The sequence below is a fragment of the Gavia stellata genome, chromosome 39 (genome assembly GCF_030936135.1).
Source record: "Gavia stellata isolate bGavSte3 chromosome 39, bGavSte3.hap2, whole genome shotgun sequence".
Lineage (NCBI taxonomy): Eukaryota > Metazoa > Chordata > Aves > Gaviiformes > Gaviidae > Gavia > Gavia stellata.
This window is the reverse complement of record NC_082632.1, coordinates 74,702-89,294: the sequence shown is the minus strand read 5'-3', so window position 1 is coordinate 89,294 and position 14,593 is coordinate 74,702. Positions and strand designations below refer to the sequence as shown.

Here is a 14,593-nt window from a genome sequence, read left to right as displayed (position 1 = left end):
TCGAGGAGGAGGCTGTGAAGAAGAGGAGATGTTACGAGATACCCAGGCAGGTGAGGAGTTTGCTTGACCTTCCATCTTCTCTTCTCCTCCGTCCTCCAGCCCAGCATCACGTCTGGCTGCAGGACAGCCCCGTTGCCGACGCCGTCCTCCCGGAGACGGATCTGGGAGGATCTCTTTCCCCTTCCCTCTGGCACGGATGCAAATCCCCTTCCTCTCCTTGTTCCTTCCTCCAGCAGGTGACGAGATGGGGATGGAGAACATGGAGGAGAAACCCCACCGGCAGAATCTTGCGGAAGAGGCTGTGTTGAAGGGCTCTGTGGGGCAGGAGGTCAACGGGGAGGAAGAGCCAAGAAGACGCTCCATGGGGCACGAGGTCAATGGGGAGGAAAAGCCAAGAAGACGCTCCATGGGGCAGGAGGTCAATGAAGAGGAAGAGCCAAGACGCTCCGTGGGGCAGGAGGTCAACGGGGAGGAAGAGCCAAGAAGACGCTCCATGGGGCACGAGGTCAACGGGGAAGAAAAGCTAAGAAGATGCTCCATGGGGAGAGGTTGCAAACCCTCCCCACGAAGCTCGGAGGAGGAAAGACCGACCATCTGTGAGGAATGCGGTCGGAGCTTCAGCCGTAGCTCGAACCTGGCAGTGCACCAGCGGTTGCACGCCGGCGAGAAGCCCTACAAGTGCTTGGAGTGCGGGAAGAGCTTCAGCCGTAGCTCCCATCTCATCACCCATCAACGTCTGCACACCGGGGAGAAGCCCTACAAGTGTCCCGATTGCGGGAAGAGCTTCAGCGACAGCTCCACCCTCATCACCCACCAGCGGTTGCACACCGGCGAGAAGCCCTACAAGTGTCCCGATTGCGGGAAGGGCTTCAACCAGAGCTCCAACCTCACGTCCCACCAACGTACCCATACCGGGGAGAGACCCTACAAGTGCCCCGAGTGTGGGAAGAGCTTCAGCGTGAGCTCCTACCTGATCCGCCACCAGAAGATCCACACTGGGGAGAGACCCTACAAGTGCGAGGAGTGTGAGAAGACGTTCAGCCAGAGCTCCAGCCTCATCATCCACCAGCGTGTCCACACCGGGGAGAAGCCCTATAGATGCGTTGATTGCGGGAAGTGGTTTAGGAACAGCTCGGACCTCATCAGGCATCAGCGGACACATACAGGTGAGAGACCCTACCGCTGCCCTGACTGCGGGAAGAGCTTCAACCGCAGCTCCAACCTGATGACCCACCAACGCATCCACACCGGGGAGAAGCCCTACGGGTGTCCCGAGTGCGGTAGGAGCTTCACCGTGAGCTCTGCCTTGATTAAACACCAAAGGACCCATCGGGAAGGGAAGCCCTATGAGTGTCCCGACTGCGGGAAGAGCTTTATCCGCTGTTCGAACTTCATTACCCATCGGAGGACCCACGTTGGGTAGAGACCTGGTGGTGGTCCCCACACCTTCCTGGTTCCCCATAGGGACCTGGATGAATGCAGGTAGGAACATCCATTTGCTGAGATGGGATGCAAACCAACGGCAGAAATTCCTTAGGAAGAGTGGACACATGGGCTTCAGACTCCAAAAAGTCACATCGGCTTGGTCCAACAATTTCTTCTGGTGGCAGCAAGCAACACCAGATGGCCCATGGGCTTCTTCCACAGCAAAATGGTGGATGGATTTGGGCACGGACCAGGATTTTGAAGACGCTGCTTGGGACTCAGCTTCTTCAGGAAGGAAGAAATGGGGTGAAAAGGATAAGAAACAGGGTGAAAATGGTCCTACAACCCCATTGGGACCCCCCAGGCCGAGTCCTTCCTCCTTTACAGCTTATTTTTTGTCACATGACGTTATTCGTTGGCATGGTGCAACCTCTGTCCAGCCCATGTGCGGGTCATCCCTGGATGAATAAACTCTTCGAGTTGTCCAAAGGGCTTCAGAAGAGGCTCCTGCAACATCTCAGGGATGGAGATGGGCATAGCCCAATTCCACATCCTGCTCTTGCTCCCCTTGAGCTGCCAAAAATAAGCCAGAACTCGGCTGCAATAAACTTTTCCGCTACTCACCTCCTTGGTTTGGCCTCGTTGAACCCAAAACAACTCGTTTTTCAGCCAGGCCAGGGCTTGGCCAGCTCTAGGGTTGAATTTTTCCCAATGGTGCTGCAAGGATGGGAGCGGTGGGACAACTCCGTGGATGGGCGGAGGGTGAGAAGGACACATGGGCTCGTGGCGTCCACGTTTTTGGAAGGATGACGCACCCCTACGACATAACCATCGGCACCAAATAAACCTCATCCGTGGTTTGGTTTGAACCCTCATCCTTGTCAAAGGGAAATGAGAGAGATGGCGAGCCCAATCCCCAGCTCTAGGGTCTCCACCCCAGTCCCACCGCCCCTGCGGCTGCTTCCTGGGGGAGGTCTCAGACCCTCCGGGCACAGAGGATGCTCCCAGCCCCCCAAAATGGAGGTATTTTTTCAGTTTTCCCCCCAAAAATGGCTCTTCTACCCACACAGCCCCCGCTTCGTCACCACCACGGAGATACCCACATGACGCCAACACGCAAATGCTTTTATTTTGGCCGTGATTTTCTTTCAATCCATCCTTAAAAAGACCCTAAAGAGGGTTGAAAAATTAAAGAAATTGAACCGAGACATCTAGAAAAAAACCCCATTTTACCGTGATTTCTTTTCTCTTGGGTGAAACTCATGGGTCTCCCCTCCCTCCCTTCCCCTTATCTATAATCTAAGGTGAAAAACCAGACGATGGGGGTGTCCTTTTTTAAAAATCCCCCCCCTCAAAAGCCTGCCTTTATATATAAAAACATATAAGGGAAAAAAAAATCGTAATAGCTGGTGGGATGTGGGTGGATGGGTCAGTTACCCCCTCAGTGCTACCACCAGGGACCACCGTGATGTGTTGGTAGGTCTGAGATGCCACCAGGATGGGGCTGGTCCCCGCTGGGATGGTCCCCAGCTTCGGCTGGTGTTTTTTTGTGATACGAGATGAGACTGGAGCTGTGCCAAAAGCTCTTGTCGTGCTCGGCGCAACCCTAAAGGTTCTCCTCGCCATGGATCTGCCAATGTCGGATGAGTTGGGAGCTGCAGGTGAAGCTTTTGGGGCAATCCAGGCAAATATAGGGTTTCTGCTCCAGGTGGGACTGTTGGTGAACCAGGAGGTTGGAACAATGGTTGAAGCCTCTGCCGCAGTCGCGGCAGCGGTAATCTTTCTCCCCGGCGAGCACCCGTCAGCGTTTGGTGAGCCCGGGACGGTTGGAAGAGCTCTTCCCACAGTTCGGGTAGGGATGCCTGTGCTTGACAGCGTGCGTCCGCTGATGCCGCCCCAGTTGGGAGCCATCGCCAAAACACCGCCCGCATTGGGAACGATCGTAGGGTCGCTTGCCGGTGTGGATCCGCCAATGCCGCACCAGCTCCGAGCTGTTCTTGAAGCTCTTGCGGCACTCAGGGCACTGGTAGGGCCTCTCCCCCGAATGCAGGCGGTGATGGATGGTCAACGTTGATCTGTGCCTGAAGTTCTTCCCGCATTCCTCGCACCGGTAAGGTTGTTCGCCCATGTGCGTCTTCCGATGCTGTAGGAGGGAGGAGCTGACATGGTAGCTCTTCCCACAATCGAGACACTTGTAGGGCATGTCGCCGGTGTGGATGTGGCGGTGGGCGGAGAGGCTGGAGCTGCGGTTGAAGGTGTTCCCGCACACCAGGCAGGCGTAGGGACATTCGCCGGTGTGCAGGCGTCGGTGGGCCATCAGGTTGAAGTGGCGGCTGCAATCCTGGCAGCCAAAAGGTCGTTCGCCCGTGTGTATCCGATGGTGGTTCACCAACACCGAGCGGCAACGGAAGCTCTTCCCGCATTCCCGGCAGGTGTTGGGCGCCTCGGTGTTCCCGTTGTCCCCTGGCAGTGGGGATCCCCTGGGATGGGTCCTTGGGGACCGCTGCTGGCTGGAGGTTGGGGGTTCCACCGGTGCGTCCACTTGGTCGGGAGGATCCTGCTGCTGTTTCTCCTCCTCCTTGATAGACCCCAAATCTGTTGGGGAGAGAGACCATCCCCAGCAGCCCGCTCCAGCTGGGAGAGGGTTAACGTGGAGCGGGGATGGGGAACCATGGGAGTTATGGCTCAGGGGAACCATCAGCTGAGAGCCAGGCGGCCCCAGGAGAGGATCAAGGCTCCATGGAAGAAGCCACCTCGAGAAGCGTTGGGGACATGGTGGGAGAAGGGATGGGGACGTGGCGGGAGGAGGCATGGGGACACGACACGGCACAAGAGCCCTACTTAGGGACAAAGCACCACCACCACGTGTCCCCAGATGCTTGTCCCCACCAAAGCCACTTGTCAGCCACCCATCCAACCCCCTGCCTTGTCCCCCACCCCAGGGACTCTTACCTGGCGGGACACCGGTGTCCCCATGGTTCCCCTGCATGGTATCCTCCTTCCTCTTCATGGCGTCCCCGTGGTTCCCCTCCATGTTGTCCCTGTGGTTCCTCTTCACGGTGTCCCTGTTCCCCTTCATGGTGTCCCCATGATTCCCCTTCATGGTGTCCCCATGGTTCCCCTCCATGGTGTCCCCATGATTCCCCTTCATGGTGTCCCCATGGTTCCCCTCCATGGTGTCCCCATGGTTCTCCTTCACGGTGTCCCCGTGGTTCCCCTTCATGGTGTCCTCGTTCCTCTTCATGGTGTCCCCGTGGTTCCCCTTCATGGTGTCCCCGTGGTTCCCCTTCATGGTGTCCTTGTGGTTCCCCTCCATGGCGTCCCCGTGGTTCCTCTGCACGGTGTCCTCGTTCCTCTTCATGGTGTCCCCATGGTTCCCCTTCATGGTGTCCCCGTGGTTCCTCTTCACGGTGTCCCTGTGGTTGCCCTCCATGGTGTCCCCGTGGTTCCTCTGCATGGTGTCCTCGTTCCTCTTCACAGTGTCCCCGTGGTTCCCCTACACGGTATCCTCGTTCCTCTTCACGGTGTCCCCATGGTTCCTCTTCAGTGTCCTTGTTCCTCTTCATGGTGTCCCCGTGGTTCCCCTCCATGGTGTCCTCGTTCACCTCCACGGCGTCCCCGTGGTTCCTCTTCATGGTGTCCCCACTGCAGGCTGTCAGGACGGGGACAAGAGGCTCGGTGGCATCCTCCATGGTCATCACCTCCATGGGGACAACCCTAAAAGCCATCACCCCGCTCTCCTCCCAGGGTTTGGGGGTTTTAGGATTACCCCCAAAAATGGGATTTCTGGGAAAAAAAAGTTAAATAAAATCAATGGGGTGGGGAGGAGAGACCTGGGGGGGCTTGACCCCCTCCGGGCTCCCGGGGGTCATGGGGGTCCCCCCCACCCCACTGCAACCTGGCCCTGCTCCTGGGGGTCATGGGGGTCTCCCGGGGGTCCTGGGGTGCCCCCCACCCAATGCAGCCTGGCCCCACCCTGGGGGTCATGGGGATCTCCTGGGGGACATGGGGTCCCCCCCACCCAATGCAGCCTGGCCCCACCCTGGGGGTCTCCCAGGGGTCGTGGGGTGCCCCCCACCCAATGCAGCCTGGGCCCACCCAGAGGTTGTGGGGGGACTCCCGGGGGTCGGGGGGGTGCCCCCCACCCAATGCAGTCTGGCCCCACCCTGGGGGACTCCCAGGGGTCGTGGGGTGCCCCCCACCCAATGCAGCCTGGCCCCACCCTGGGGGTCTCCCAGGGGTCGTGGGGTGCCCCCCACCCAATGCAGCCTGGGCCCACCCTGGGGGTCTCCCAGGGGTTGTGGGGTGCCCCCCACCCAATGCAGCCTGGCCCCACCCTGGGGGTCTCCTGAGGGTCGTGGGGACCCCCCCCGGGGGTCCCCCAGGGGTCATGTACCTGCAGCTGGGGATGGGAGGGGTGGGACGACTTTATAAACGGGGTCGAACCGTTTTAACGGCGTTTGAAGGAGGCAGCCGCCATCTTGAGGCGCGGCGGCGGCGTCGTAAAACAAGATGGCGGCGCCCACTCAGGCCTCCACCTCTGCCCTTTCCCCGCCCCGTCCTGAGGAGGAGCGGGGTCGGGCTGAGGGGGGTGGATTATTGCTCACCGACAGTCACCTCCGCGCCCGGTTTGAGGCCGCCGGGAAAGGGCGGGCGGCGGAAACGGCGGGCGGCTGTGGGGCGTTGGGGGCCGCCATGGAGTACGGCGAGAGGAGGAGGAGGGCGGGGCGCCGGCGGCCGCTTCCGGTTCCGGTGGCGGGTGCGGCGGGCGCGGGGGGGGCGGACGTGGAGCCGCGGTGGCGGAGCGGGAGGTAAACACAGGCCGCGGCCCCGCCTCGGGGGGGGCTGAGGCGAAGGGGGCCCGGGGGGGGCCCGGGGGGGCTTTGGGGGGGTGGGAGGGGGGTGTTGGGGTGGGGGGGGGTTGGGGGAGGGAGACGGGGGGGGCTATGGGGGGGACAGCGCAGTGGGGGAGGGGCATGGGGGGGTATTGGAGGGGTATGTGGGGGCACTGGAGGGGTGGGGGGGCATGTGGGGGGGCACTGGGGGATATAGGGGTGACTGGAGGGGTGGGGGGGCATGTGGGGGGCACTGGAGGGATGTTGGGGGTCACTGGGGGGATATAGGGGTGACTGGAGGGGTGGGGGGGCATGTGGGGGGGCACTGGGGGATATAGGGGTGACTGGAGGGGTAGGGGGGGCATGTGGGGGGGCACTGGGGGGATATGGGGGTGACTGGAGGGGTAGGGGGGGCATGTGGGGGGGCACTGGGGGGATATGGGGGTGACTGGAGGGGTAGGGGGGGCATGTGGGGGGGCACTGGGGGGATATGGGGGTGACTGGAGGGGTCAGGGGGCATTGGAGGGGTCTTAGAGGGCTGTGGGTGGGTATGGGGGGCAGTGCAGTGGGGGGGCATTAGAGGGATGGGGGGGCACTGGAAGCTTGGGGGGGAGATGGGGGCAGCGCAGTGGTGGGGCGGGGGGAATAGGAAGGATTTGGGGGTGCAGTGCATTTGGGGGGTGCTGGGGGAGTCTCAGGAGAGGGAATTTGGGGAGGGGGGGCACCCCGTGGGGTGCAGGAGGGGGCTGACCTTTTCCCCGGTTGTTTTCCAGGGTGCCCCCCCCCCCCCCCCCAATCCTGTTTCGGCTGATCCGGATCCCGACTCCTCATCCCTGGGGGTTGGGGGGGGGGGTGTGTGTCTCTGTTGGGGTGGGGGGCAGCCCCCCCACTCTCCCCCCCGTGGGGTGGGCTGGCGCTGAATGGCCGCCCCGCTAAGATGCTGGCCCCCCCCTGAAACGAAGCGGATCCCGTCGTCGCCCGGATCCGGGGGGATCCCACCATGGGGGACGCGGAGGAGAGGCTGGTTTGGGGGACGGACGGAGGGGACGGACGTCAGACGCCTCCCGGACAGTTGGGGGTTTCCCCGGGGGGGGGCGAGGACGAGGCGGGGGGGGGCTGTTTCGGGGGGGGCGCGCGACGGTGAGGACCCCGGGACACCCCCGAAAGTGGTAGGAGAGGAAGAGGAGGAGGAGGAGGAAGAGCTGGACCCCAGGATACAGGTGAGGGGTGGGTGTGGGAGGGGTCTTTTTCCCAGTTCCCCCCCCCCCTTTTTTTTGGGGGGGGGGGGAATGGTGGATTTGGGGGTTGCGTTTCTCCTCCCTCACCCCCTATTTGGCTCCTCCCTTCCCCAGGAGGAGCTGGAGCACCTCAACCAGGCCAACGAGGAGATCAACCGGGTGGAGCTCCAGTTGGATGTGAGCTGCTCCCCAGTCCCTAACTGGTCCCCCAGTCCCTAACTGGTCCCCCGGTCCTGGTCCCCTGGTCCTTAACTGGTTCCCTTGTCCTTGTTCCCCGGTCCTTAACTGGTTCCCCAGTCCTTAACCTGTCCCCTAGTCCTTCTCCCCAGTCCTTAACTGGTTTCCCCAGTCCTTAACTGGTCCCCCAGTCCTTTTCCCTGGTCCTTAACTGGTCTCCCCAGTCCTTAACTGGTCCCCCAATCCTTGTTCCCCTGGTCCTTAGCTGGTCCCCCTGTCCATGTCCCTCGGTTCTTAACTGGTCCCCAGTCCTTAACTGGTCCCCATGGTACTTAACTGGTCCCCCAGTCCTTAACTGGTCACCCTGTCCTTGTTCCTGGTCCTTAACTGGTCGCCAGTCCTTGTTCCTGGTCCTTAACTGGTCGCCAGTCCTTGTTCCTGGTCCTTAACTGGTCGCCAGTCCTTGTTCCTGGTCCTTAACTGGTCGCCAGTCCTTGTTCCTGGTCCTTAACTGGTCGCCAGTCCTTGTTCCTGGTCCTTAACTGGTCGCCAGTCCTTGTTCCTGGTCCTTAACTGGTCCGCCAGTCCTTGTTCCTGGTCCTTAACTGGTCCGCCAGCCTTTCACTGGTCCCCCAGTCCTCGTCCCTGTTCCTCGTCCCTGTTCCTGGTCCTTAACTGGTCCGCCAGCCCTTGTTCCTGGTCCTTAACTGGTCCGCCAGCCCTTGTTCCTGGTCCTTAACTGGTCCGCCAGCCCTTGTTCCTGGTCCTTAACTGGTCCGCCAGCCTTTCACTGGTCCCCCAGCCCTCGTCCCTGGTCCTCGTCCCTGTTCCTGGTCCTTAACTGGTCCGCCAGTCCGTGCTCCTGGTCCTTAACTGGTCCGCCAGTCCTTGTTCCTGGTCCTTAACTGGTCCGCCAGCCTTTCACTGGTCCCCCAGTCCTCGTTCCCGGTCCTTAACTGGTCCCCCAGTCCTTGTCCCTGGTCCTTGTCCCTGGTCCTTGTCCCTGGTCCCCCAGTCCTCGTTCCTGGTCCTTAACTGGTCCCCCAGTCCTCGTTCCTGGTCCTTAACTGGTCCCCCAGTCCTTCGCTGGTCGCTTTTGCACTGGTCCCCGCTGGGTTTCGGCCTCGGTGGGATGGTTGGGAGGGAAAAACCCGCTGCCGAGGGCTCTGTCTGGCTGCGCTGAGGGACGGGGGACACGGGGATGAGCTGTTCCTCGCTCCGCGCCCTCCAGGACGCCCGCACCGCCTATCGCCGGATCCTTTCGGAATCGGCCCGGAAGCTCAACGCCCAAGGCTCCCAGTTGGGCAACTGCATCGAGAAAGCTCGACCCTACTACGAAGCCCGACGTCTCGCTAAGGAGGTACCGGCGTCTCCCAGGGGTGCAGAAGGGATGGGTGGGGGTCTCTTTTTTTCCCCCCTCCGGTATCGTAACTCCGCTTGCCGCGCAGGCTCAGCAGGAGACGCAGAAAGCGGCGCTGAGGTACGAGCGAGCCGTCAGCATGCACAACGCCGCGCGCGAGATGGTCTTCGTGGCCGAGCAGGGGGTCATGGCCGACAAAAACCGTTTGGATCCCACCTGGCAGGAGATGCTCAACCACGCGACTTGCAAAGTACGTGGTGGTGGTGGTGGTGCGGTGGGGGGGTCTTTATCCCCAGGGAGGGGTGGGATGGGGCTTGGGAGGAGGCGGTTGGGGATGATGGGGGTGAGCACCCCGTTTCTTAAAGAATTTTGGGGTGGGGGCGCGTTCCTCAGGTCAACGAGGCGGAGGAAGAGCGGCTGCGGAGCGAACGGGAGCACCAGCGCGTCACCCAGCTGTGTCAGCAAGCCGAGGCCAAGGTCCAAGCCCTCCAGAAGTCCCTCAAGCGCGTCATCGTTAAAAGCAAACCTTATTTCGAGCTGAAAGCCCAATTTAACCAGATCCTCGAGGTACCGGCAGGGAGCGGAGGGGGATGCGGACGCGCGTGGTTGTTTGGGGTGGGGAGGAGGGATCCCGTTTTGGGGAGGATCCTGCTGCTTTCCACCATTTTTTGGGGGGGTGAAGGGGAGGCAAAATAAAAAAAAAGGCCAGTGGGGTCAGGGTCTAGTCCTCGTTTTGGGGCGTTGGGAGCCTGAGATGGCCTCAGCGGCCGCCGCCGTCTCCCGCAGGAGCACAAGGCCAAGGTGACGGGCTTAGAACGGTCGGTGTCGCAAGCCAAAACGCGTTATTCGGTGGCCCTGCGTAACCTGGAGCAGATCAGCGAACAGATCCACGCTCGCCGTCTCCAACGCCTCATCGTTCGGCGAGCTTCGCCGGTGGGAGCCGAAGCCAGTCCTCGAGATGCCGGTACCGAGGTGGGGGTGACAGGAGGGACGCGTTTGGGGGCCGAGTGCCCCCCAGCCGACACTCTTTCGGTGCTCAGCCTTCAAACCATCGCCTCCGACCTGCAGAAGTTCGACTCGGTCGAACATTTATTGGGCTTGTCGGACGCTACCAGCCTCAACAGCGACGAGCTGGAGGAACGGGAGCAACGCCGGGGTGGGCAGGGTCACTTCAAACATCACCGAAGCATCAGCCTTTAGCCCCCCCACCCTCCCTGAGCCCCCCAAAAGTGGCTTCTCCCCTCCTCTGGGGAACCCCAAAAGACGACGGGGTCGGTGGGTGCTGCCGTTATTGGCTGCGGAGGGGAGGCCGGAGCCGATGGGGCGACGCTGGGAAGCCCCTTGTTGACAAAGGTGACGCCGTCGGGGGCCAAAATTTGGGGGAGTTGTTGGGGTTCACCCCTCTGAATTGGGGGGATGATGTTGGGGGGGTCGGTGGGAGCCGTGTCCCGTGGGACCGCAGGTGCCCAGCGTTGGGATACTGAGTTAAGCTGCCCGTTGGGTGTTGGCAGCGAGCGGCTGGGTGGGCGAAGCTCGGTCGCAGCCCCTCGGCGCAAGAGCTGCACCCCTAAAACGCTTGGGGGGGACCCCAACATCCCCGTCCCCCCTCCTTTCACCCCAGCCTCCCCCCCCCAAATTTCAGACAATTATTTGGGGTTATTTTCCCCTTTTTTTCCAGCAAAAGGCGAGGCAGAAGCCAAATTGCACTAATGGGACGGGGCGGGGGGGACCCCACAGCCATTTTGGGGTACGGGTGGGGGGGGGCTGCAGCCGTGCCGGGGCTGTGATGAGAACCGCGCCCGTTCGAGGCAGCCCCGGGGTCGGTTGGAGTGTATTTTCCGGCGAGTAAAGTTTATTTCCCCCCCCACCACCACCACAATGTGGTTTTATTGGCTCGGTTACACCCCGGGTACCCCTAAAAACCACCCACACACACCTCCCCGATGATATTCCGGCATCTGGGAAGCAGCTCAAAGCCTCGAGGCGGGGTAATGGCTTTGGGAACGGGATCGTTGCAGCCCTACAGCGGCAATTTTCCTTCCCGAGGTTTGGAAAAAATTCATCACGGGGCCGGGGCGGAATCCCCGAAGCTTGAGAAACCGAGCTAATAGCCCCAAATATTATTAATGGAAATAAAAATCACTATTATTAGTAATTACATTAATTTTCACGCCCTAAATTTTCCTAATTAACGACTGAAAGAATGACACCTGGTTTCTAAGTAGCGGAATTCCCTTCGGATTCCCCAAAAAGGTCGATTTTTTTATTTTTAATCTGTTTAATTTGCCCGTTTACTCGTTTTTTTTAATGAACGCGGCTTTCCTGCGGGCTGGGATTGTGTTTTGGGGTAAAATCTGGCTATTTTGGGGGGTACGAGGCACTGCTCCTGCTCTTCCCCCCCTGGATTTCACCCGGTGTTTCGGAGCCAGCTCGAAGGATCCGATGGAAAATAGGAAATTTGGGGGAAATGGGGGGGTTTGACACCTGGATTTGGGGGCGGGGGGGTGCACAGGAGACTGGGATCCCCCAGATTTGGGGTGCCCCGGGGTGTGGGGCTGGGAAGGGAGGAAGCTGGTGGCACCCTAAGGGATGTGGGGGTCCCATCACAGGCCCGCCCACCCCAAAACAGGGTGGGGGGGCCTGCCAGCAGCACCCCAAGGGATGTGGGGGTCCCATCGCTGGCACCCCAAGGAATTTGGGGGTCCCATTGCCGGCCTCCCACCCCAAAACACTGGGGTAGGGTGCCCGTCACCCCAAGGGATGTGGGGGTCCCATCGCTGGCACCCCAAGGAATTTGGGGGTCCCATTGCCGGCCTCCCACCCCAAAACACTGGGGTAGGGTGCCCGTCACCCCAAGGGATGTGGGGGTCCCATCACTGGTCCCCCACCCCAAAATATGGCGGGGTGGGGTGCTGGGGGTGCCTGCTCACAGCACCCCAAGGAATTTGGGGGTCCCACTGTTGGCCCCCCACCCCAAAACACTGTGGGGTAGGGTGCCTGTCACCCCAAGGGATGTGGGGGTCCCATCACTGGTCCCCCACCCCAAAACACAGTGGGGTGGGGTGCTGGGGGTGCCTGCTCACAGCACCCCAAAGGATTTGGGGGTCCCATCACTGGCACCCCAAGGAATTTGGGGGTCCCACTGCTGGCCCCCCACCCCAAAACACTGTGGGGTAGGGTGCCCGTCACCCCAAGGGATGTGGGGGTCACATTGCTGGCCCCCCACCCTAAAGCACAGGGGCGTGGCTGCTCACAGCACCCCAAGGGATGTGGGGGACCCATGGCTGGCACCCCAAGGAATTTGGGGGTCCCATCGCCATCCCCCCACCCCAAAACACCCAGCGCGGCGGCGGGGGGGGGGGGCACACGAAATCCGGGACACCGACCCGACCGCATCCTGAAGTTACGTATGGATTTTTTCCCTCCATCCACGTACGTTTTGGGGGGGTCAAGCCCACCCTTATTTTGGGGGTGACGCTCAAGAGCAGCTATGGGGCAGTTCCTCCTCCTCCTCCGCTTACTTTTCCCTGCGGATCAAGCTCCATCCCGAATCCTTCTCCTCCCCGGGATGACTGGTGAAGCCGCTGATGCTTGAGCAAACTCGCCCGGCCGCCGAAGCCCTTCCCGCAAAGCGGACAGGGATACGGTTTCTCTCCCGTATGGATCCGTCGATGCCGAGCGAGGTTCGAGCTCTGAACGAAACGTTTCCCGCAAGCCGGACACGCGTAGGGTCGTTCTCCCGTATGGAGCCGTTGATGGATAACGAGGATGGAACGAGCGCCGAAGCCTTTTCCGCATTCCCGGCATTTATAGGGTTTTTCTCCCGTGTGTAATCCTTGATGTCGGATCAAGCTGGAACTGACCCTAAATCGTTTGCCGCACTCGGAGCACGTATAGGGAGTCTCGCCGGCGTGGGATCGCCTATGGATAAGGAGATCCGAGCTTTGTACAAAGCTTTTCCCGCATTCCGGACACTTATAGGGTTTTTCTCCTGTATGCCGACCTTGATGACGGATGAGATGGGATCGTTCGTTAAAGGACTTCCCGCAAAACGAGCAGGAAAAGGGTTTTTCTCCGGTGTGGGTTCGCCGATGCTGGATGAGATCCGAGCTTTGTCCGAAACTTTTCCCGCATTCGGAACATCGATAGGGTTTTTCTCCGGTGTGGATCCGTTGATGACGGAAAAGATTGGAGCGAACGCTGAAACGTTTCCCGCATTCGGAACAAATATAGGGAATATCATCCGGGCGGCTTCGGGAATGCAGGATACTGTCAGCCTTCAAGCTTTTTCCGTAAGGAATTTCCATGCCGTGCAGGCGTTGATGACGGAGGAGGTTGGAGCGACGGCTGAAGCATTTCTGGCATTCGGGACAACAATGGGGTTTTTCCCCCGTATGGGTTTTTTGATGGGAATTCAGATGGGAATTCCAGGTAAAAGTTTTCCCGCATTTTGGACAGGGATAAGGCCGTTCTCCGGAGTGGATGCGTTGGTGGCGGAGGAGGTAGGAGCTGTGGTTGAAGCTCTTCCCACATTCGGTGCATAAAAATCTCCTCTTCTCCCTCGGGATTGGGTCTTCCGGGGGGTCGAACCCCTTTCTGGGGAGAAGGGGATGAGCCGAATCCATTCCCGGGGGATTTTCCTGATGGTTCGGTGTGGTTGTGCTGAGCCCTGCACTGGCTGGTCCTTCGCCTGCCGGGAAATTCGGGATGAGGGCGGGGAGGGATGGGGGGAATTGGGGAAGGGATGGGAGGCATTTGGGAAGGCAGGGAAGGATGGGGGGATTTGGGGAGAGATGGGATTTGGGATGAGGACAGAGGGATGGAGGATTTGGGAAGGCAGGGAAGGATGGGGGGATTGGGGGAGGGATGGGATTTGGGATGAGGACAGAGGGATGGAGGATTTGGGAAGGTGAGGAGGGATGGGGGGATTTGGGGAGGGATGGGATTTGGGATGAGGACAGAGATGGAGGATTTGGGAAGGTGGGGAGGGATGGGGGGATTTGGGAAGGCGGGGAGGGATGGGGGGATTTGGGAAGGCGGGGAGGGATGGGGGAATTGGGAACGCGGTGAGGGACGTGGGGATTTGGGGAGGAATGGGAGGGGTTTGGGATGAAGGCAGGGAGGGATGGGGGGATTTGGGGTGGTAGCGAGGGGCAGGGGGTATTTGGGAAGGCGCAGAAGGATGCAGGGATTTTGGGAGGCAGCAATGGGGGGATTTGGGAAGGCAGAGAAGGATGGGGATTCGGGATGAGGGAAGAGAGGGATGGGGGATGCGGGAAGGCCGGGAGGGAATGGGGAGATTTTGGGAGGCAGCGATGGGGGGATTTGGGAAGGCAGAGAGGGAGGGGGATTTGGGATGGGGGATGAGGGAAGGCCGGGAGGGAATGGGGGGATTTTGGGAGGCAGTGATGGGGGGATCTGGGGAGGCGGGGAGGGACGCGGGGATTTGGGGAGGCGGGGAGGGACGCAGGGATTTGGGGAGGCGGGGAGGGATCCCAATGCTTGAGTGGGGTAGCGTGGGGAGGGGGAATTTAACAGGTTTTGCAGGATTCGGGGGA

The 14,593-nt window shown here is 60.6% G+C and overlaps 4 protein-coding genes across 4 annotated transcripts in view; 2 read left to right on the top strand and 2 right to left on the bottom strand.

Moving 5' to 3' along the window:
• The window catches only part of GABBR1 (gamma-aminobutyric acid type B receptor subunit 1), a 12,271-nt gene extending 12,164 nt beyond the window's left edge, over nt 1–107 (bottom strand). Inside the window, exon 1 of the mRNA XM_059833102.1 lies at nt 36–107. Coding sequence (XP_059689085.1) covers nt 36–107 — 72 coding nt within the window. The remainder of the gene's footprint in view (nt 1–35) is intronic.
• A 149-nt stretch (nt 108–256) lies between these two features.
• Nucleotides 257–14,593, top strand: part of LOC104255182 (zinc finger protein 721) — a 43,118-nt gene continuing 28,781 nt past the window's right edge. Inside the window, 1 exon segment of the mRNA XM_059833101.1 lies at nt 257–1,409. Within this exon segment, the coding sequence (XP_059689084.1) occupies nt 260–1,409 (1,150 nt within the window). The 5' untranslated portion in view covers nt 257–259.
• On the bottom strand, nt 2,724–13,717 carry LOC104253270 (zinc finger protein 345). The gene is given in 2 exon segments (XM_059833118.1): nt 2,724–3,872; nt 12,606–13,717. Coding segments are annotated over 2 exon segments (1,896 nt in total). The 5' UTR covers nt 13,661–13,717; the 3' UTR covers nt 2,724–3,031.
• SH3BP5L (SH3 binding domain protein 5 like) lies at nt 6,121–10,776 on the top strand. Its single transcript, XM_059833096.1, has 7 exons — nt 6,121–6,236; nt 7,360–7,480; nt 7,613–7,675; nt 8,907–9,035; nt 9,124–9,285; nt 9,429–9,602; nt 9,822–10,776. The coding sequence occupies exons 1-7, from the start codon at nt 6,121–6,123 to the stop codon at nt 10,233–10,235; spliced, it is 1,179 nt and encodes a 392-aa protein (XP_059689079.1). The 3' UTR covers nt 10,236–10,776.

Coding starts and splice junctions, on each gene's coding strand:
- SH3BP5L (XM_059833096.1), top strand. CDS start 6,121: ATGGAGTACGGCGAGAGGAGGAGGAGGGCGGGGCGCCGGCGGCCGCTT. Junction 7,481..7,612: donor AGCTGGACCCCAGGATACAG/GTGAGGGGTGGG, acceptor TCCCTTCCCCAG/GAGGAGCTGGAGCACCTCAA. Junction 9,603..9,821: donor AATTTAACCAGATCCTCGAG/GTACCGGCAGGG, acceptor CGTCTCCCGCAG/GAGCACAAGGCCAAGGTGAC.